The following is a 23207-nucleotide window of genomic DNA, read 5'->3' on the forward strand; positions in this document are numbered from 1 at the left end:
CCCTCATCTTTGAAATATGTTCTCTAACTCCTTTGACACCAGTGAGTTTTGTGGATGAGAACTGGTGGATGAGGTTGTTGTAAAGTGGTTTGTCCGAAGTGTCGAACTGCTCATTGATCAGTTTGATCAAGTCTTTGACTTTCTCAGGTTGCTCCACCGATCCACGCATTCCCAGAGGGATCTTGGACATGATGAACATGATGTTGAGGCGATTGGACCGCTCCCATTTCTCATATAGTGCGATCTGAGCAGCAGTGCTAGTCGCAGTGATTGCAGCAGGTTCGTCCTTCCTTATTGCGTAGTCCATGTCGGCGCAGCCTAAATTATCACCCCTAAGCTCAGGTATTTCGGTAAGGATTTCAGCGAAACTAGAGGATGATGAAGAAGCTGCATGAATAGGATTACAAACTTAGATTTAGAAGATTGAGGCTTAATGAAGTCATGTTTTACCAATGTATAACATGCTGAAGAATGAAATTTTATTAAACAAAAATTGCCTGTGGGCTAAATTTTTAATTTAATAAAATTGGATGTAAAGGATGATAGATTATTCAAACGAATTATTTGGGATAAAGTAAGGTTTGATACTTCTATCTTTATTAAACTTTATGATAAAACTATTAAATTAATTATCATAACTCATGTGGGTAAATTAAGAAAATTAATTTAATATATTATCCTAATTAATTATATAAATATAATAAAATCCCTGTGGGGTAAAATTATTATATTTATATAATCAATCACAATTTTGTCCTTTATGTGATCCTTTCAAATTAATATATAATTTTATATAATTAAAGATGCTGTGGCTACTCCCTAATTATGTAAAATTATATGGTTCACTAGACATTATGTTTTAGGCTCTAGGAAGACCTAAGAACAATTTCGTTATAACATAATAGGCAATCACAGAGAGTAGTGCTCCTAGTGTGGTCGTCCGAAGATCATTAAAAACCGTTCTAGATTGAGCATTTGTCTCAGTTTCATGCGTTCTTATGTCAACCACAAAATTGTTTATGAATTATTCATAATTTTATTCACCCTAAATGTTTTATGAATATTTTATGAATAAATTATGAAGATTAATGTGCTAAATATTATTCAACCTATCTTAATGTTTGAATATAATCTAAATATATCTAGCACAATAATGTAATATATATAATGTATTTAAAATTATAAAGGCATACATATAAAATTAAAGATAATTATACTAAAAATAAATTTTGCATGAATAAGAACAAAATAATCATACAAATTAGTATAATTAATTATATGTACGAAAATACAATAATTCTATATATATATACTTAATGGCAGAAAAATTCATGCTAAATAAGACAATAAAATAATTTATTGATTTGGTGAATTAATAAAACAATTGCACAAACTTAATTGTAAAAATTAAGTACATTCTTAAAATAGCACAATTATTTAAGATTGCATGAATAAAAAGATATATATACCATACACCAAAATCAAGTAATTGCACATTTTAATTAATTTCCAAATATATAATTTACCAAAATTATATGTTTTAATTAAATTGGAAAAATAAAATTTATTGTCCAAATAAGCATTAAAAATGAGGAAAATAATAAAATTCCAAAAAATATAAAAATGATTTTTCAGAATTGTTTATGAATTTTTCGTTAATTATTAAAAAATAATAATAATAATATGCCCCGGGGAAACGACATGTCGTTTCCCCTGATTTATGCTTTATAACTCGTCAAAACGACGAGTCGTTTTTCGCGGACTGCAGGAGGCAAACGACACGTCGTTTCCTGTATCTTCATCCTTCAGCCATGTCGTTTTGACCCGGTTCTTCTGTAACGGGTCACACGACCCGAAATTAAACCCGGTCGAAAAAATGCATTCCGATGATCAAAAAACTTGTTTCAAAGCCCAGATCACACGGAAATGAATAAATAAAGAGATCCATGGCATTATATTGATTAAACAACAACTAAAATCGGGGCTTTAAATACAAAAAAAATTATGGCCATAAACGGGTCCGAATGAAAAACCCGTACGGAAAACAACGTTTTTTACATCCAAATTTATATATTTTCGCCCATAATGAATCTAAAACAATGTCTAAAGAGATTCATAACATTAGATTGATTAAAAAAAAAATAGAAACCAACTTTAATATCAAAGAAACTTTTGGCCATAAGCATGTATGAACGAAGCAAAAAAAAATGAGTTTCAATGGTTGAAAAAACTGGTTTTTAATACACAAACCAAAAGAAATATGAATCTTAATATATTTCTAATGGAATTAAAAACATAATAATAAAGAAAAAACCATACACCAAAGAAATAAATCAATCGGCAATAAAATATACACATATATGAATATGAAAATAAATGTATATATAAATCAAATAAATATATATACGCAGATAAAATTAACAAGGCATAGATAATTATGGCGACTGATACCAAATGATAGAATAAAATGAAATATAGGCATATGAACAATCATATATACATGTAGGCGTAATTAATATATAGAATGAACATATACAAAAAGAATCGAATATTGTATACCTCCAGCCATTGCTATTGATAACCTCGATCTAGCTTTAGATCTACAAAAGAAAAGGAACAAAAGTTAGAACGAGTACACGGGCTTCCAAGCTCTCACTAACTATTTTAGATGGAGTTACTGAAAGTCAGAATGAGCAGCGAGCTTGGGGACCGGTACTCTATATTTATAGAGTGAGACCTACCATCAGAGTCTCTGCCACAGATTGAGATATTTCCTCAATCAGTTGGGATATGAAAAATTGGGTAACAACAAAATCAGGTAACAAACAATGTTGACCATTAATTAAAATATTTTGTCAATAAATTAAATATTGACTTTAATATATTAAATCAATTAGTTGATTTTATATACCAAATAAATAATATTCTAACACTCGTGAGTTCGACCCTTATTTATCGCTATACTAAAATAGTTAGTATAAGTGATTAAAATAAATAATTAAATTTGACACGATATACGGCACCCCTCGGGAATATATTTAATAATACGTATATACAATTGTACATATATAATATAAAGTTTATATTGTACGTTGCTTTTAATACAACAGAAAATTTACAGTTAAACACACTTTATACTATACGTAATCTATTATATTTTATAATAATTTATTGCAATAAAAAAAATAGGAAACATATGTTATATAGTGTAGGTAATAACTAAAAATAAAATGGGATTATATACTGTACGTACAAACTTAAGACTATAAAATGTGAGTTTTAAAGAAATTGTTGGTTTTTTTTGTTAGATTTAACAATTTTTTTTATTATTTTTTAACACTAAATAAATAAGGTAAATAAATTGAAAAAAAATAAATAAATAACTCAGAATAATTTCTCATCACATATTTTAAAATTTTACATTAAAATATTTAAATTATTCTATCAATTATGTTTTCAAAACTAACAATTATTTATTTGTTTATCTAAATATATATCTAATAGTGAAATAAGCCATAAATATAATTTTTTTTATTTTGCCATTTAGTTTTTTTTATGAGATTTTTTTTTTAATTACTCTAGCTATTAATTAAATAATATATATTTATAAATAACTTTTTGTTGACTAAATTTGTTTAAATTAAATAATAAAAATTTGATCAAACTAACTTTTTAAATTCATAGTTTAATTTAGAATTTTTTTAATATTTTATTATATTAAAATTCATAGGTATTTAATCTAAAAAAATAAAATAAAAAGTATTTAACTTAAAATTAGATTGCATCATATTTTTATATATAAATATATAAAAAGTGTGTATCTATCAGATTCTTGGTTTAAGCATTTTTTATATTCTTAAAAGGGATAATGGCGGCAAAAATATCAAATATTTTCAAATACTTTTACTTATATACCAAAAAAAAAATTCGGCAGCAAAAATACAAAATATTTGTTAATAGTTTCACTTAAGTACCAATTCTTTTATTTTGATGGTGGCGAGCGGTACCTGACATAGTTGCGTGTGTATAAGTGATGGCCATATAGCTATGGGCGGTATTTTTAAGATTAAAAGTTGTTTCCATTTATTTATAAAAATGTTGCTTAGTATTATTTATTTCAATATAAAGACGATGCATTTTTGCTTTCAAATTGGGTATCCTATTTATTCTAAATTATTTTGAATAAAGGCAGCATTTGATTATTTTATGGTTTTCAACGCAATATTCTCTATTTTATAAGTATTAGAGAAATCAGGGCGTTACATTTAATTTGAAATATCAAGGTCTTGACAGTGCCTCATAGAACAACTCTTAGGTTGCTTCAAACAACCCTTCTCCTTAAGCTTATATTGCCTCTCCAAATACAGTTTGTGATGATGCTTGGTATATGGATAGTGGTGCTTCCCATCATATCACCTCTGACAGCTCCAATCTTGTGCAGAAGAGTGATTACAAGGGCAATGCAAAGCTTGTTGTAGGTAATGGGTCTCACTTATCTATTAATAATGTTGGTACTAGTTTCTTTGCTGGTGATAAGATTTTGTATCTTAAAAATATCTTACATGTTCCTTCCATTACAAAAAATCTTGTTAGCATTTCCAAATTTACTCATGATAACACTGTTCTTGTTGAGTTTACTCCTACTTCTTGTTTTGTCAAGGACATGGTTTCCAAGACCCTTCTTCTTTAGGGAAGTTTTAAAGATGGGTTGTATCAGTTAGAATCCCCACCAGTCCGTCAAAATGCATGTTCTTTCTCTTCTGACAGTCACCGTGCACATCTCAGTTCTTCTTTGGTAGGCTTCAGTTCCCAGTCTCCTATACTATACTTCTCACACACAAGCAGCTTCTGTTACAAATTCTAAGTCTAGTTCTAGTAATAATGAGTCACCTAAGTCTGTACCAGCTTTGAGTCCATTTATTTAGCATTCTGCTATTGTAAATGCGTGGCATCAAAGACTTGGCCACTCCAATAAAAAAGTTTTGAATAAAGTTCTTCATTTGTTATAAATTCCTACTTCCAATTATGATTTTTGTCATGCGTGCCAATATGGAAAACTCCATCAATTTTATTTTCTCTCTTCTCAAAATGTTTCTCATCACCCATTGGATATTGTTCACTCTGATGTGTAGGGTCCTTTCCCTGTTTTATCTCTTGAAGGTTATCGATACTATGTCCATTTTGTTGATGATCATACTACGTTTACATTGATTTTTCCCATGAAAATCAAATTTGAAGTAACTGACATTTTCTCAAATTTAATGCCTATGTTGAAAGACAATTTTCTTGTAAAATAAAGTGTCTTCAGTCTGCTTTTTTTTTGTGTGGGGGGGGGGGGGGGGGGGGGGGGGGGGGTGGGGTGTTATATTATTTTAAATAATATAATGTTAGATTAAATAATGTGACATAATGTGATTTGTCACATCTTGTAACATATTATTGAGAGTCACAAAATTGGACACATGTGTGTGTCCAAATGTGACATATTTTGGAGTTACAAATTTGTAACTCCCAAATATTACCCAATAATGTATATATTATATGTTACACATTTGAGATTGGATTTCATAAAGCCATATGAGAAATGGCTGATAGAGATGTGATTTTAACTCTCATATTGTGTATGGAAGTTCCAAAATCAAGTGGGAATAAATTGGAACATTTTGGAAAAAACTGAAAAATTCGTTGTTGAAATTGACTGAACGCCGCGGCGCCTAGAACATGCGCTGCGGCCCTAGTGGTTGAACTTGACTGAGCGCCGCGGCGCCTGGAACAAGCGCCGCGGCCCTAGTGGCTGACAGTTTCTTTGAATTTCGGTTTTTATCCAATTTTGAACGTTTCCAACAGCCAAGTAACTCCCAAATCTCTATTTTAATTCCATAAAACATCCAATTAAACATTGGTAACAGCCATGGGGGTTGGTGGAATTTGAAATTCAAAGGGGTATCTCAAACTCTATAAATAGGAGCCTAATGCTCACTTGTATGACACACCATTTTTCATCCACAAAGCACTTGGCTGAAAAATACACCTTGAGGCTTGATAATTCCAGAGAGCTATTTCCTAGAGAGATCCCTTAGTGCTTAGAGAATAGGGGGAAATAAGCTTTTGGACAAAGGTCTTGAACCTTGTTCAAGTTGGTGATCCCCACTACTCTACACTTTGGTTGTGTGAGAGTTTGTTTGTGTTTTCATTCTTTTGTTCCTCTTGTTCTTTCTTATTTACTTGTATTGTTATAGTATTGAGTTTGTAATCTTATTCTTCTACATCTTTTGATTTACTTGTATTTTGAGCAATTGAGTTGTAATACTTATTTAATCAATATTATCTTGTCCATTGTATTTTTTCATAGGGTTGTATTTGGTTTTTCCATATTTCCATTGAGCAATAATATATATTCTCTAACATGGGGGGTAAGCCTATTCTAGACATTCATGTCCACACACATCAACAACAAGGAATGGCTGAATGAAAACACATGCACATCACTGAAATAGGGCTCACTTTATTAGGTCAAGCCAAATTACCATTAAAATTCTGGTGGGACTCATTCTCTGCTGCCACATACCTAATAAATAGGTCACCAGTTCAAAATAATCAATATATTTCCCCATTTGAAGCCTTATTCTCTAAACCACCTGAGTATTCTACACTAAAGGTCTTTGGTTGTGCTTGTTTCCCATTTCTTAGACCTTACAATAGGCGCAAATTTGAAATTAAAACATTTGTTTGTCTTTTCTTGGGGTACAGTTCTTCCCATGAAGGGTATATATGTCTACATCCATTTGGACGACTTTACATTGCCAAGTCAGTTACTTTTGATGAAAATTATTTTCCATATACAACCTTGTTTACTTCTTCTACATCTTATACACCATCTATAGTTGTTCCTCCTTATCTTACCTACTTTACTTCCTCCAATAGCTTCCACTATTACATATTCCTCATCTCATTCTCATGATCAACATGTTTCAAATGAAGTGTCTCATGTAGCTCATTTACAGTCTCCACATGCTACTCATTCTTTGTCCTTTTCTAGTGTTGCTCAGTCCATACCTTTGGATCATATAAGTCCTTCTTCTTTGTCTCATTCAGCTCCATCTATTACACTTCAGGATGTTTTCCCTCCTATATCTCATCATCGCATGCAAACTCGATCCAAGTCATGTATTTTTAAGCCCAAAGTATTAACAACAGTTGTTACTAGTTTGACCATTTATTTTGTGAGCCAACTACTGTTAAATAGGCACTCTCAAGCCCTAATTGGAGGCATGTTATGTAGCTAGAGTATGATGCTCTTATGAACAACAACACATGGTCTTTAGTTCCATACAATGCTGAGATGAATGTTGTTCAAAACAAGTGGGTTTTCAAGACAAAGTTAAAGGCAGATGGTACTCTAGACAAGCTCAAAGCACGTTTGGTTTCTAGAGGATTTCAACAAACTCCAAGCTTAGACTACTGTAAAGAAAAGATAACTTGAAAAGGTTTTTTTTTAATCATGATCAAACTATATATATAGTTTACAACTGATATATTTAAAATTTAAATATACAAAAGAAAATGAATTTGTTTACTTCGTAACAATATACAAAGACTAGGGAAACTATAACTATCATTTTTTTAATAAAACAAAAAATTCCTAGAATATAGGTAACGACTTTGAGTTGTTCAACACCCCCCCCCCCCCCCTCAAGTTGGAGCGGGAATCGAAATGTCAAGAACACCCAACTTGCGTAGTATTCTGAGATGAGTGTCGCCTCCAAGCAGTTTAGTGAAAATATCTGCTAATTGGTCGCTAGAACGAATGTAAGATGGAGTAAGGAGGCCTTGTTGTATCTTTTCTCAAACAAAATGACAGTCAATCTCAATATGTTTGGTGCGTTCATGAAAAATAGGATTTTCAGCTATGTGAATTGCAGCTTGGCTATCATAATGGACTGTAATGGGTTGAGAATGAGTGATACCAAGATCGGTAAGAAGATATTATAACCATTGCAACTCGGAAGAAAATGCAGCAAGTGAGAGATATTCTGCTTCAGCGGATGAATAAGAAACAGTTGGTTGTTTCTTGGTTTTCCAAGAAATTGTACTAGAGCCTAACATGGTAAAATAACCAGTGGTGGAGCAACGTGTTGTAGGACAACTTGCCCAGTCAGAATTAGCATACCCGACAAGATTAAGTGAGCTTGATGCGGAAAGGAATAATCCTTTACCAATATTACCTTTAAGATAGCGAAGGACTCTATTAGCAGCATCAAGATGACTGGAATAAGGAGATTGCATGAATTTACTAAGTGTGTTGATTGCATATTGAATATCTGGTCGTGTGACAGTAAGATATAAAAGACGACCCACCAGTCGATGATAAACTGTCGGATCAGGAAGTGGAGTACCATTTGCTGGTCTTAAGCGAATATGTTGTTCCATAGGAAAATTAGATGGTTTTGAACAAGTCATACCAGAATCAGATAAAATGTCAAGGGTATATTTTCTTTGACATAGAAAAATGGCTTGTTTAGGCGAGACACTTCAATACCTAAAAAATATTTAAGAGTGCCAAGATCTTTGATGGAAAATCATTGAGCAAGAAAATGTTTGAATTCAGGAATGGCAGCATCATTATTGCCAGTGATAATAATATCATCAACATAGACAAGAACAAAAGTCGATGTGGGGCTGTTAATATATGTCAAAAGATTATAGTCTAAAATGGACTGTTTAAAACCATGACGAGTAAGTGTGGTTGAGAATTTAGAGAACCACTGTTGAGATGCTTGTTTTAGACCATAAATAAATTTATTTAATTTGCAAACACAAGTCTCCCGTTTACAAGAGAAGTCAGGAGGAAGTTTCATATAAACTTCCTCATTGAGATCTCCTTGGAGAAATGCATTGTTGACATCAAGTTGATACAAAGACCAATTTTTAATGGCAGCAATGGAAAGAAGGAGACGAACAGTAACTAGTTTGGCAACCGGTGCGAAGGTATCATGGTAATCTATACCTTCGACTTGAGTATAACATTTTGCAACTAAACAAGCTTTATAGCGCTCAATTGAACCATCTGAGCAATATTTAATTTTGTAAACCAATGGGTGTTTTTCTTTCAGGAATAGAAGATAAATTCCAATCATTATTTGATTCAAAAGCTGAATTTCTTTTGCCATAACATCACGCCATGCAACATATTTCATGGCTTGAGAATAAGATTTTGGTTCTTGATTTTCAATCATATTTGTTAATAAAGAACGACGAGAATGGCTAAAAGATGACAAATAAAAATAATTGGCTAGTGGAAAAGTCGTTGATAGAGAAATATGATTGCATATATAATCTTTGAGGTGACGCGATGGCCAACGATCTCGAGGTGGAGGATTATTTTGAGGAGGATGAGTATCCTCATGTATAGGCGATGAGTTAGCAAGAGATGATGAATGATTTAATGTTTTGTCAATTGTATTATCAATTGGAGAGTCAGGTGGTTTAGATTCTGCAGAATCATTATAATGATCTACTAGATTATTAGAGATTGATTATAGAGAAGCACTAGAAGAATGACTGGAAGAAATACTAGTAGGAATAACTGGCGGTATAATATAGTCAAAAGTTTCATCATCATGAATAGGAGTAATATTTATGGAATTGTTAAGTGACGGAGATTGAATATCACAATATGGAAAATTGTCTCTTGGAATGTAACATCACGAGAAACATAAATTTTATGAGTTCATATATCATATATGCGGTACCCTTTCTGACCATATGGGTAACCAATGAAAATTCCAGGTTTAGCTCTTTCATCAAATTTATGTTGAATGTTCATATTCTTAGCAAAGCATAAACATCCAAAAATTCTAAGAGATGAGTATGAAGGGGTAGTTCCAAGTAAAACTTGGTGAGGTGATTTGTACTTAAGAGAATGAGTAGGTAATTTATTTATAAGAAAAGCAACAGTGAGAATACATACACCTCTAAAAAGAAAGAGGCAAGTTGGCTTGAAATCGTAAAGCTCTAGCAACATCAAGTAGATGTCGATGCTTACGTTCAACAATGCCATTTTGTTTAGGGGTTGCAACACAATTGCGTTGATGTATAATGCCATGTTCATGAAACCATGTTTGCATGTGTTTAGAAAGAAATTCAGTTCCATTGTTTGAACGAACAGTTTGAAGTTGGGGAAGAAAGATGTTCCCATTAGCATAATTAATTTGAGAAACTTTTGTCTTGAATTGGCGATTTATTTGATTAAAAAAATGAACCAACATATTGAAAGTTTCAGATTTTTGGTTCATTAAATAAATCCAAGTACACCTTGAATAATCATCAACAATTGTTAAGAAAAAACAAGATCCATTTTTAGAAGGGGTAGAAAAAGGCCCCTAAATGTCAACATGAATTAATTCAAAACAATGAGAAGAACAAGACGAGCTTTGAGGAAAAGAAAGGCATGATTGTTTAGCACGTGGACATACATCACAAACAAAAATTTTATTTGGGATAATACTTGCAAAAGTCTTAACAAGAAAATTAAAACGAGAAATAGATGGATGACCAAGTCGAGAATGTCATATGTCAAACTTATTACAACATTGGAAAGAAAAATCAGACTTAGAAATTAAACTAGTATCTAGATAAAAGAGGTCATTGCAAGCACTACCCTAGCCAATCGTCGTTGTTGCTCGGTCCTGAAAAATACATTGAGAAGATGAAAATAAGACATCACAATTGCTTGATTTTGTTAATTGAGAAATAAATAATAAATTGAATTTGAAAGATGGAATATGAAAAACATCTTTGAGAATAAGTGATGATGAAAATCGAATGATTCCTATGTGTGTCACAGGTGCATAAGAGCCATCAGGAAATTGAACTGAAATACCTTTATGAACAAGTGAATATGAAGAAAAAAAAGAGAGAATTTGACTGCGAATAGCGAAAAAAGCGGTCACGAAGTCCTTGAAGAAACTCCATGGCACGATCTTGATTTTGTTGATCAATATAGATTTTAGCATGACAACAAATACATGAAGGAATAGAGAGAATGGAATTGAGTTCGTCCCATAAAGATTTGAGTTAAGTAAAATATAATGAAACAGATATACCTTCCTTCTTGAGAGTAGAAATTGATTGCTTCAATTGATATATTTTAGGAGCATTTGATTGGGAAAAACGATCCTCAAGATCAGTCCAAATTTGTGTTGCAGTTTCAGCGTACAAGATACTAGGACGAATCTCAGGATAGACTGAATTAAGAATCCAACTACCAACAAGATCTTTACAACGTTCCCAATTGGAAATGTCGTTTTGTTCTTTTGGAATGGGAAAGGATCCATCAACAAAACCAAGTTTGTTTTCTGCACGAAGTGCCATTCTGACTACCCGACTCCATGATCCATAATTGTCTCCGGTTAAGAGAGGTGTAACAATGACAGTTGAAGGACTATCTGAGTGATGAATAGCATATGGGTCTTGTTTTATTTGAGTGGATTATTGTGGAGATGATGATGGTGTGATACTGGGGTTGGTAGTGTTGTTATTAGACATGGTGAAGAAATAAGAGAGAAAAAATTATTCTACTGATACCATGTAAAGAAAAGATAACATGAATTTTTTTTTATTAATCATGATCAAACTATATATATATTTTACAGCTAATATATTTAAAATTTAAATATACAAAAGAAAATGAATTTGTTTACTTCGTAACAATATACAATTGACTAGGAAAACTATAACTATTATTTGTTGAATAAAACAAAAAATTCCTAGAATATAGTTAACGACTTTGAGTCGTTCAACAACTACTTTGACACATTTAGCTCTGTTGTGAAATCACCAACTATTCGAATAATGTTTACTTTGGTAGTAACCTTTGGCTGGCCTATCCAATAGCTTGATGTTAATAATACTTTCTAAAATGGTAAGCTTTGACAAATTGTTTTCATGCCGCAACCAAAAGGCTTTGAAGACCCATTGTGTCTTACTCATGTTTTTCGGTTACATAAGACATTGTATGGCCTTAAACAAGCGTCATGGGCCTGGTATGAGAAGCTTAGATCAACCATGCTGTCACAGGGTTTCACCAATTCAGTCTTTGATACATCCTTGTTCTTTTGCAGTAAACGTGGTAGTCATATTCTACTTCTTGTTTATGTGGATGATATATTAATTATTGGTGCAAATGTTGTTGATGTTCAACAAGTTATTTCTGATTTGGATAGTCAATTTTTCCTGAAAACTCTTGGACAAGTTAGTTATTTTTTGGGTTTTGAAGCTCGTTAGGGTCAATCTGAAATGCACTTGTCTCAGTCCAAATATGCAATGGAGATTCTAAAAAGGACTAATATGGATCAGTCCAAGTCGTGCTCTACTTCAATGTGCCCTGGTTATAAATTGTTTCTTGGAGATTGTGAAGTTTTTGATGACCCAATACTGTATAGAAGTACTATTGGTTCACTCCAATACCTCACTCTCACACGACCTGATCTGTCCTATGCTGTAAATAGGCTTAGTTAGTTTATGCAAAGTCCCACTTGTGCCCATTAGTGTGCATGTAAACGCCTTTTGAGGTATATTAAAGGCACCTTGGATCTTGGTTTAGTTTTCAAACCAGCACCACGTCTCACTCTTAGGTTTTTCAGATTCTGATTGGGCGTCTAATATTGATGATCGCAAGTCTACAACAGATTTTTGTATTAAGCTTGGTCCAAACTTGATAGCTTGGGGTTCTAGGAAGCAAAAAGTTGTGTCAAGATCCGACAATGAGTCTGAATGCAGGGCATTATCTAATACAGCTTTTGAAGTTGTGTGGGTTCAATTACTATTGTCTGAATTGGGCATAAAACTTGCCACTAACCCGGTAGTGTGGTGTGATAATTAAGGGGTGCGAATATTATCTTCAAATCATGTTTTCCATTCAAGGACCAAACACATAGAGGTTGATGTTCACTATGTTAGGGACCTTGTTTCTACTCAGAGGCTGGAAGTGTGTTACATTCCAACAGAAGTGCAACCAGCTGACATACTCACTAAGACTCTTACTCTTCCTAATTTCAGTTTCAATGTCACAAGCTGACCATAGTGCCACTCTCCCAACTTGAGGGGGGCTATTGAGGATACACAGGGAGAGCCTATAGGTGGTATTGACCAGTAGTGGTTATTAGAACCTTTTTCAGTTTTTCAAGTCTGTTTGTACTAGTTTTTTAAGTTGTTAGTCAATTCTGTTAGGTTTTGTTAAGAGACTCTTTTCTTGGTTACCTGTCAGTTAACTGTGTTAGTCTTATTGTATAAATAAGTCTCTTCCATCTATATATTGGATTGAATTGATACGAAATACAACTCAGCAAAGTTTTTTGACTCTTGCTTCATTTTCTCTGTATTTCTCAAAGCCTTTTTACTTCCCACCTTCTAGTAATGAGTTACCATTATAATGCTGAGAAAATTAGTAACTAATTATTATGTTGTGTTTTCCATACTTAAAAAGAAAAATCAAATTTAGATTCAAGATTCAACACAAAATCAACAATATCAATTGTAAGCTTTGATTCTTTTATTGGAATCATAGATTAGTTGATTTTTGTTCTTTGGTACCACAAAATTGATAAAATCACGATCAATTTTTTTTAAGAATAAAATTGTATAAAATTGCAAGTTCACACTACAATTTAGTTTTTTTTGTGGGAATTGTTGTTAGAAAAGAAATCAAAGTCGAAAATGATTGTGAGAAAATCAATCATAACATTAGAGAACCTGAAAATCTAATCCCTAATTTCTAAGAGGTGAAGAAAATTGAGTTTTATTATTAGGGAAAATCACACTTTTTACTACAAAAAAAATTCAAATCATACTATTAAAACATTTTTTCTATTTATATTTTTTAGTATAATTATATGTTCTATTTACATTAAATTGGTTACATTTTTTTATTCTAACTATTATATATAATTTAAATTTGGAGGTCAATTTATTAGAAAATAGAAAGTTTATAATTAGTTTCAATATATCTCATACGTTTTTCTCAATTACTTTATTAATATTTTTCATTTTTAGCTTCCCACCATTATTACTCAATTTTTAATTAGGGTATGTGATATTATAATATTAAAAAAAACACCAAAAGTCAATTAAAATCCATATTTTTCTCATTCTCTCTTTTCATCTGTTCATTCTAGTCAATCGACATCCATGAGGACCAATGCTTGTGGCAGCCTCTTCCCATCTTTTTGGTTTATTTTTACTTTGAAGTATGTTCTTATAAACTGTTTGGTTTGTATGATGAATATATGGAAATTTTTATTAGTTAGATTCTCATAAATGTAACATAAAAACTTAATTGAGTAACCAAATCCCATAAAAAAATATTTTTTTTAATTAAAATCTCATATATTTAGAAAGTTTAATTTTCTTATGAAAACTTTCCTAATGGGTAACTAGGATAGTTAAGTCAGCTTTTATTTGGGCCAAATTGTTAGGCCCATTAAGCAATACCATGGACTCCATTTTCTAACGTCGGTTCCACCGAATTTCTAAGACTTTCCCCACTATACCCATAGTTCGCCGTTGATTTTCCCGGACTTTCTTGCTTATCTCATCGCTCCAATCAAAATCAGTTTTTGAGCCAAACCCAATCCATTTCACCCCCTTAAATACCGCCCCTTAAACTTTGATTATGCACATTCATTCTCTTTTAAACTAAATTTTCAAGTTTTCTTTTATACTTTCCCGGCAACCAAACGCGTGGACATTTTAAAGTCTCAGGAGTTTCTGACTCATTTGCTTCTGTTGCATTGATGTTTGGAATGAAGGGTTTGATGAAACGATGGGGTTGGGTGCTTGGAGCTCTCATCGCGATTTTCGTTGCGGTAGCTATGACTACTAGACCTTGCCCTCGAATTTCTCTCCTTGGACGGACTGATAAGCCTTGTCGCTGTGATCGGGTATGGTTTCTTCATTTTTGGGTCGTTTCAGTTTGGTTACCAGGAAAATGTGGTGCGTTGTTTAAATGGTTGTCATAGGCTTGTTGTGAATGTGAACTTAATTTCATATATATTTTTCATTTTATTTAATTTAGGATCAACATAAGTTTAGTGGGATCGTGGAGGATTGTTGTTGTGACTATGAGACTGTGGATCATCTGAACGAGGAAGTTCTGCATCCATCACTCCAAGAGCTTGTGAAGACTCCATTTTTCCGGTACTTCAAGGTTAGTTGATCTTATACGAGTAAGCTGAATTTGTATGGTGAAATGTTTTGTGATCTTTTTTATTTTAATTTATTATGACCGATTTTATTAGCATATATGCATATAAAGAAGCTCTATTGATAGAATGGTTTTTTCTTATTGCACTCATTGTAATTCAGTGTGCTATTGAGCTTATAGAAGTCATAACTAAAAAAAAACTTAAGGTGGAGCATCGAAGGACCTTTTGTTTTTATCAATGATCTGTAATGATTTGAACGACCAAATTGAATTGTATGGAGTGATATACAGTAATAGTGATCAGAATGTTAGAATTTATAGAGCATAGACTTCTTTTTGTTAGGATAGAATATCAACTATTATATTCATGTAATTAATTTCTCAAACTAATTTAGTTTACAGAAAATATAAAAGTTGGTGTGCAATTTTAGGAACATAAAGTTAACACGAATATGATTACTCTCTATACTGCGTGAGATTCAATTTCTGAGACCTGGTTGGTGTGATTTTCATAGGTCAAATTATGGTGCGACTGCCCTTTCTGGCCTGATGATGGTATGTGCCGTCTGCGAGACTGCAGTGTTTGTGAATGTCCAGAAAATGAGTTCCCTGAATCATTCAAGAATTACCAAAGGAGTCTTTCAGCTGATGACCTTGTTTGTCAAGAGGGAAAGCCACAGGCTGCTGTGGACCGCACCCTGGATAGTAATGCCTTTAGAGGCTGGACAGTAACGGACAATCCTTGGACGAATGATGATGAGACCGACAATAGTATGCATTACTGCTTTCCTGTCAAACTAATTGTTTATGGTTTTTTTAATAGTTTAGGAAATAACATTAGAACTTTTACAGTTGGATGCTTTTCCTGCTTGTACCAGTACATCTAGTACATATGCAGATACAAAATGCTGTTACTGTAATTGTGAATGAACTCTGCTTCACATATTTTTCTCTTAAAGTAAGCTCGTAGTTTATCAAAATTTGATCTTGAAACTTTGATTTATAACTTTTGCACATTTAAATTTGCAGCTGAGATGACATATGTGAATCTACAACTTAATCCTGAAAGATATACTGGCTACACGGGGCCATCTGCTAGAAGGATATGGGATGCCGTTTACGCGGAGAACTGTCCCAAATGTGAGCTGTTTGTTACTTATTTTTTTTTAAAAAAAAACTATTATTATTGTTTTTTATGTTATGAATTATTTTTCTAGTTTCCTTTCTCTAAGATAAATCTAGAACGGATAATAGGTTTTATTTACAATTTTTTTTATATGATTTTCAACTTGTCCAGATCCTTCTGAAGAACTTTGCCAGGAAGAAAGAATTTTGTACAAGTTGATATCTGGTCTTCACTCCTCTATTTCAGTCCACATAGCTGCTGATTATCTACTTGATGAAGCTAAAAATCTGGTACAGATTTGTTTTATTTTTCTTTTAAGGCTTGCCATTTTACTCTTTACAACTGACAGCTTCTTACCTTATCGTATGCATGGGTTCTGGCGGTACATCTCAATGGCCTAGAGCCCTTGATTATTGCCCAAACATGCATACATTCTCTGTATGTACTAGCATGGGTACACACGCCTGTAGGCACACACTATAAATTGGCATATTTCTTGTTCACATTTCACTGGGATAATGTGGATGTTAGCCCCTGAACAGTGTTTGATTTGAGTTGCTTTTTATGCATTATAGGATAGGACAAGGAATCTTCACAGTTGCTTGTTACATTTTTTGTTTATGTGCATAATTAGTACAATAATTTTTTTTAACCTGTTATTTTCTGTCAATTCTTCATTTCAGTGGGGTCAAAATATCTCATTACTACATGATCGAGTCTTAAGATATCCAGACCGTGTGAGAAACTTATACTTCACATATCTCTTTGTTCTCAGAGCTGTGACTAAGGTGTGTATTCAACTTCCAGTTTTTATTTAGATGCAAAATACTTTTTGGTGGGTGGTAAATATATGTATGAATGTATTGGTATTTGATATTTTTACTCTTATGAACTATTTTTTGTTAATCATTAAGAAGTACTTTTCCATTGATGAAGTTATATTGTCTCCCCTGAATGCCTTAGGCTGCACCCTACTTGGAACATGCTGAGTATGAAACTGGTAACCCTGTTGAGGATCTGAAAACACAGTCATTAATGAAACAGCTGCTCTTTAGTCCCAAACTACAAGCTGCTTGCCCTGTCCCCTTTGATGAAGCTAATTTGTGGAAGGGGCAAAGGGGACCTGAACTAAAGCAAAACATACAGAAGCAGTTCAGAAACATTAGGTAGTTTTTTCAGAAACCATTTGTGCTAATTTTTTTATTTTTCTCATTTTTTTGCTAAAATTAGTTGTTGCTAAGATTTTACAACAGATTAGTATCGATCCTATTCATTTACCATAGAAATTTGTTTAGAAAATGTATTTTTTTAATGCTGGTGGAGGTGTATCAGCTATGCTAAGCTTAAAAACTTGCTCATTTCCAACTTTCTTATTTATTTTTGGAAACATAATAGTCTTACGAGGTCATTTCTTATTGCTACTTGCCATTGCAGTGCGTTGATGGATTGCGTAGGATGTGAGAAGTGTCGACTTTGGGGAAAGCTTCAGGTTCTTGGTCTTGGCACTGCGTTAAAGATTCTCTTTTCTGTTGATGCCCACAAGAACATCGATCAGACGGTAAATTCCTTGCTTAATTGAAAGAAAGAAAAAAAAGAAGTGTGAACCACGTTTACAGTTTCCATTTGCATTGATTTCACTGGAGAAAAAAAAAAAAAGAAAGTTGTGCTCTAACCAAAGTTACAGATTTTACTAAATAACTCTCAATCGAGTTAAAATCATGCAGTTCTTCCCACTTACAACTTATGGCTCATCTCAAACTAGTCATTTTCATGAATTCTCTTAGTATGGCTTATTGTCCATTTGCCATATATTATGTTGGAATGTTGGATTAACCAGTCAAAAACTATCTATTTGTATTAAAAATATATGCAAATTAGCATCATCATATTCATATCTCTTATCTTAAGATTATTGTTATTGGCCTTTAGCTGCAGTTGCAAAGGAATGAAGTTATTGCCCTGTTGAACCTACTCAATCGACTATCCGAATCAGTAAAATTCGTCCACGAAGTAGGAACATCATCTGAAATTACCAGGAAGGGACAGATTTCAGCACCCATTACATCAAACTGCCCATTACAAAGGATATGGGCATCATTATTTGACGGACCTGCACCAAGTTGTCCATTACAAAGGATGTGGTCCTCTGTAAATGCACCTACTGTCGAGAATTGTCCATTGAAAAGGATATGGGCATCGTTAACACAAAGGTATCTTACTTTCTAGTTACTCTCATTCAGTCTTGAGATTCTTGAAGCTGCTAAGCAGAACTTGTATTAATTATTTTCTGTGATATTTGCAGGTAAGGCTAACAAGTTGGTTTCCGAGGAAGGGAAAACAACATTTTAGAAGAGAAAAACAATAAGGACATGTATAAGTATGTTTGACATTTTTGTACACTGTAGTATAACTATATTTTGTAAGTTTTCATAGTTCAGAGTTTATAAAAATAATTACAAAGAAAAGCATATCATGTGTTGTATTTTACTATCTGAATCAGTTTTCTCTGTAAGTGAATCTCTGAAAATGAAACTAGAGAAAGAGCCATTGGCATCCTTCATTTCAACATTTCTAAGGGAAAAAAGCTTGATGAAAATTGAAAATGGTGGGTAATTAATTCAATCTAAAAAAGCATAGTGCAATATCAAAGAAAATAATGTAACTTAATAAATGAATACAGCTCCATCCAGTTCAAAAACGTACACACAATGGGTTTTAGAAATCTGTTAACAAGGACCATATACAATTGAAAAGGCAAGAATGATTAAATACTAGTGTGTATATTAAGCAGTGAAGCAGCAATAACCAGATCTCTCTCATGGGGTTATTCCAATATGATTGACCTTTCAGTTAACCACATATACATGTAATACACATTATCGTCAGTCACTAAACTTCTTTCATTAAAGAATATGAATGGGTATTGCAGTGGTCCATTGAAATGAAAAATCAGGAATCACAAACTCTTGGAAGCTGTCTGCAAGGAAAGAAAATGAAGAATGTTTCTACATCTGACTAAATATTACTACACAAACAATGTTTCAAGATGCAAATCTTACGAAAAGATCAGTGTTTGCTTAGCGGGGTTTCTTTAGACGCTTTGGGGGTCGCATTGTGTCTTTCCTTGTATCCTCTGGAATTTTCAAGTCAATGAATGGCTGCAGGCATTTTGAGAACCAGTTACAGTGAGAAGACATAAACAACTTATCTCAATAAAATCTGAAACGTCTGCATATCTACACATCCAAGACAAGTGCAAATATTATGTCACTGCTCATTATCATTTTCACAGGGATATGATAACGAAGTTATGAAATAAAAGATCAGCAGCAGAACTGAACTAATATTTGATCATCATATTAATTTTTCAGTCTTCTTAAACTAGTAGACTAATGTTTTTTGTTCAGAAAATGAGAAATAAGTCACCGTCGCATAATGCATTTGGAGCCAATAAATGGGGGGTGAAAATAACACATGATTGAAGGAAAAAAAAGGTTAAATGTAAGCTAAAGATTCTATAACTCAAAGACCGAGAAAGAAAGCATAAATTAAGAAACGAAGTAGATGGTACCATATCTAACCTCATTCCACTTTCTTTGGAGCTCTAAAAGCTCTTGACAGTATGCAAGGCATTCAGCATGGTATACAGCAGCTAACTCCTTTATCAAAGCCTTCCTTTTGATGATGCCAATCACTGCAAAGAAAAATTAAAGCAAATATAAATCAGAAACTTAAACGGTAAGACAAAAGCACATTTACTATACTTATAGTTTAGAAAAACCATTCTTTCAAAGCCACCTATTAATTGGTGTGACAATTTGAGTAGTATTACGCTCTCAGCCAATCCAGTCTGACATGCTAGAACTAAACAGATTGAATTTGACTTCTACTTCGTCTGACAGAAGGTGAAGCATGAACAACTAGATGTCAGACATGTACCTTTGCAAGCTCAATTGGCAGATGGGTTTACTAAAGCAATATCTAGTTCAAAGTTTTAGAAGTGGAGAAACAAACTTAGTTTAGCTGATCTAACTACACTAAATTTGAGAGGGAATGTTAAGACATAAACTGTTAATTTAACAGTAATGTAACAGTTAGCTTAGTTGTTACAACTTGTACACGTGTTACAATGTTATTAGCTTAGTTGTTTATAGATCTCTTTTGTGACAGCTTGTTTTATACATTGAAATTCATTCTTCCTTTACAGCTTATCTTCTAGCTCAGAAATAAAGTTCACTAACTAATTTAACCACAATATAATTTTATAGGTATATCATATATCCCTATAAACTGCATATTGCAATGCTTATGCATCCATTAGGGTGATCTATCTTTACATAGAATTAACTTCTAATATCATGAATTGAGTGGCTTCTTCCTACTTTCCAGATTACAATATAATTTATACTCACTGCACAACCAATAAACTCTGAGTCGAAAGGGAGAGGCAAAAACAAAGATATCAAATTAAGTCATTGTTTGATCATAAAGTTAAAGCTAGTTTTATGATTCTGAAAGTAAACTTTCTCTGAATTTTGCAGAGTGAAACAAAATTGGTTTTGAAATCAAAAGTAACCAATTATTATCGTTAAGCCAACAAAGAAAGAAAGCACAGTAAAAAAAACTAACAAATTGCACATATGATAGAAAGAATCAACTGATCCAATATCAAACACAGATTGAAATCATTAAAATCAACCACTTAAAAAGATACAGTTCTATATGTATAATACATAAACCTTCAACGATATAAACACAACAGAACGAATAAAAAGACGACCCAGATGCCAAATATTCGAGATAAGAAAACATAAAACGCTATAACCAAAATTGAAAGAATATAACGACGACCCAGATGGCCAAAATTCAAAAAGTATATAATTTTGAAACCATACAAACATAATCTTATAAATATAATTGTGACCCATATGCCTAAAATTCGAAAAACAAATATTATATATATATATATATAGAGAGAGAGAGAGAGAATACTTCTACTGGGATCGAAGGGCGGAGGAGGTGACGGAGGAAGAGGCTGAGTTTGAGGTTGAGGTTGAGTTTGAGTTGAGTCCGGCTGAGAGGGCGCCGCGGAAGAAAGAGGAGGGGTTTGTTGTTGTTCTTGCTCTTGACCCATTGGTTCTTTCTGGGTTGAACCCAAAATATGAACTTTGATTAGTAATAGTATGGTAGTATAGCAGTGTTAGTGTATCTATATATGTACATAATTTCTAAGAATTTTCCTCTTTGGTTTCAGAAAACCCTCTTGCTTCTTCCACTGTTTTCTACTTTTTTACCAACCTCCGCTTCATTGTTCCAAATTCTCAAATCGAAACAGAGAAACTCATTAGAACTTCCAGCAATAAGGACCTCCCAACAAATTTAAATTCAAATATTTACATGTAAGCCCCTTTTCCATGACCCAAATTGAAAATAAAGTAAATACAAAGTAGTTATAAAGAGTTTTCAACTAAATTACCTTCAATATACCGTTGTCTAGGGCACCAAATTAAGAGGTCACACTGCTATTTTTTTTTTTAATTTTAAATTTACTTTCACATCATTTTTAATTTACATCAACTATAAAATTACCTATTAATACTTTTTATTTTATTTTGACACTTTATTATTTATTAATTTTATTATATGGTTTTTGTTTGTTCATTAATCTTTTATGAAAAAGTTGATTGATTAGGGACTTTAATAGTGACTTATATTAGGCTCTTTGTATATGTTTGATGTGGATTAAAACCAGCAAAAGAGCCAGAATTTTTTTTTGGCTGCATGGCTAAATTTCTTGAGCCCCACCTCACCAAGTGGCTACATGGCTGCTTAAAACCTTGGGACTCTGTATTACTTTCACAAACATCTAATTACAAAGAAAAATATTTTGAAAAAACAAGATTTAGGAAATTGAACTATGTATTTGGAACAATAATACATACCACAAAAATGACAAAATGGTACAAATTGTCAAATGTTTTTATTCAGAGAAATTTTCTTTCGTTGTAAATTTGTTGGAACAGATGACAACTGTGTGGTCTTCGAAGAGTCACTTGTTCCTGTAAAACGGTTAGTTGTCACAACAGACGGATAATTCACATATTTTACAAAAACTGTTTTCTTAGAAGATTCATATTCATTAGATCCTAATCCACTATAATCACCTATAACGACCCAAAATCACTAATAAGGCTTAAGGGCATTGATTAGCGCGCCGGGATGACATAATTGGTATATGTATGTTTAAATGGTTAAATGTGTAACTTTGTGGCATGCATGATTAATATGATTATATGAATATGTTATATGCATATTTATGAGTATTAGATATGCATGTGGGCCCTCTATAGCTTATAAGAGCATATTTGTAATTTTGGCCCGTTAATGGCATAAACGTGAGTAAATGTGATAGATGGTTGAAAGCACATTATTATGTGGATATATTTGCAGTATATGGCTCGAGACGGTCCTAGTGAGCGGATTAGCAAGATAGTCACAGCGGGGTTTATTACCCGACTCGGGGAACTACTGTATGAAATATTCTAGAAGCATTATCCTCCAGTTTTCGAGGGAGACTTGGACTTGATTAGAGTTGAACAGTGAATGGTCATGATTAGCTCCATCCTTGACTATATGGGAGTTGTAGGCAATGATAGAGTGGCTTGTGCCACGTACATGCTGTGGGAGGATGCTCGAACGTGGTGGGAAGTTGTATCCTAGACCCGGAATGTTGTCGTGATGGGTTGGGAGGAATTCAGACAATTGTTCAATGAGAGGTACTACTGTGACGCAATTTGAATTGCAAAGACCAATGAGTGTATGAACTTGGTTCAAGGTAGTAAATCAGTGACAAAGTATGTCAATGAATTCGATGGGTTG

General features: G+C 32.9%; 3 protein-coding genes across 5 annotated transcripts; 1 reads left to right on the top strand and 2 right to left on the bottom strand.

Annotated features, from left to right (window-relative positions):
• Nucleotides 1-7986: 7986 nt before the first annotated feature.
• Nucleotides 7987-8460, bottom strand: LOC133799437 (uncharacterized mitochondrial protein AtMg00810-like). Its single transcript, XM_062237453.1, has one exon. It carries the CDS (start codon nucleotides 8458-8460, stop codon nucleotides 7987-7989), a length of 474 nt encoding a protein of 157 aa, XP_062093437.1.
• A 6090-nt stretch (nucleotides 8461-14550) lies between these two features.
• Nucleotides 14551-18796, top strand: LOC133802173 (endoplasmic reticulum oxidoreductin-1-like). 2 transcript variants are annotated; one of them, XM_062240445.1, is made up of 10 exons: nucleotides 14551-14939; nucleotides 15074-15205; nucleotides 15718-15973; nucleotides 16232-16342; nucleotides 16500-16618; nucleotides 17012-17116; nucleotides 17292-17494; nucleotides 17763-17886; nucleotides 18264-18538; nucleotides 18631-18796. In XM_062240445.1, the coding sequence occupies exons 1-10, from the start codon at nucleotides 14793-14795 to the stop codon at nucleotides 18632-18634; spliced, it is 1476 nt and encodes a 491-aa protein (XP_062096429.1). In that variant the 5' UTR covers nucleotides 14551-14792; the 3' UTR covers nucleotides 18635-18796. The 2 variants fall into 2 exon arrangements, with proteins under 2 accessions (XP_062096429.1, XP_062096428.1); XM_062240444.1 differs by having other exon boundaries at nucleotides 14553-14939; nucleotides 18258-18538.
• Nucleotides 18797-19210: 414 nt separating this feature from the next.
• LOC133802174 (uncharacterized) lies at nucleotides 19211-21745 on the bottom strand. 2 transcript variants are annotated; one of them, XM_062240447.1, is made up of 4 exons: nucleotides 21321-21745; nucleotides 19910-20022; nucleotides 19388-19486; nucleotides 19211-19305 (listed from the first exon to the last, which is right to left on the bottom strand). In XM_062240447.1, the coding sequence occupies exons 1-3, from the start codon at nucleotides 21460-21462 to the stop codon at nucleotides 19406-19408; spliced, it is 336 nt and encodes a 111-aa protein (XP_062096431.1). In that variant the 5' UTR covers nucleotides 21463-21745; the 3' UTR covers nucleotides 19211-19305; nucleotides 19388-19405. The 2 variants fall into 2 exon arrangements, with proteins under 2 accessions (XP_062096431.1, XP_062096430.1); XM_062240446.1 differs by having other exon boundaries at nucleotides 19211-19486.
• Between the last annotated feature and the right edge of the window lie 1462 nt (nucleotides 21746-23207).

The sequence above is a fragment of the Humulus lupulus genome, chromosome 9, assembly GCF_963169125.1.
Source record: "Humulus lupulus chromosome 9, drHumLupu1.1, whole genome shotgun sequence".
In the NCBI taxonomy this organism is placed as follows: domain Eukaryota; kingdom Viridiplantae; phylum Streptophyta; class Magnoliopsida; order Rosales; family Cannabaceae; genus Humulus; species Humulus lupulus.

Bases quoted from the DNA above. Each gene is read 5' to 3' on its own strand.
- LOC133799437 (XM_062237453.1), bottom strand. From the start codon at position 8,460: ATGACTTGTTCAAAACCATCTAATTTTCCTATGGAACAACATATTCGC.
- LOC133802173 (XM_062240444.1), top strand. From the start codon at position 14,793: ATGTTTGGAATGAAGGGTTTGATGAAACGATGGGGTTGGGTGCTTGGA. The intron at 15,974-16,231 runs GTATGCATTACT...TTAAATTTGCAG, and splicing joins TGATGATGAGACCGACAATA to CTGAGATGACATATGTGAAT. The intron at 16,619-17,011 runs GTACAGATTTGT...TCTTCATTTCAG, and splicing joins TTGATGAAGCTAAAAATCTG to TGGGGTCAAAATATCTCATT.
- LOC133802174 (XM_062240447.1), bottom strand. From the start codon at position 21,462: ATGGGTCAAGAGCAAGAACAACAACAAACCCCTCCTCTTTCTTCCGCG. The intron at 20,023-21,320 runs GTATTCTCTCTC...TTTTCTTTGCAG, and splicing joins GCCCTTCGATCCCAGTAGAA to TGATTGGCATCATCAAAAGG. The intron at 19,487-19,909 runs GTTAGATATGGT...AAATGCCTGCAG, and splicing joins TCCAAAGAAAGTGGAATGAG to CCATTCATTGACTTGAAAAT.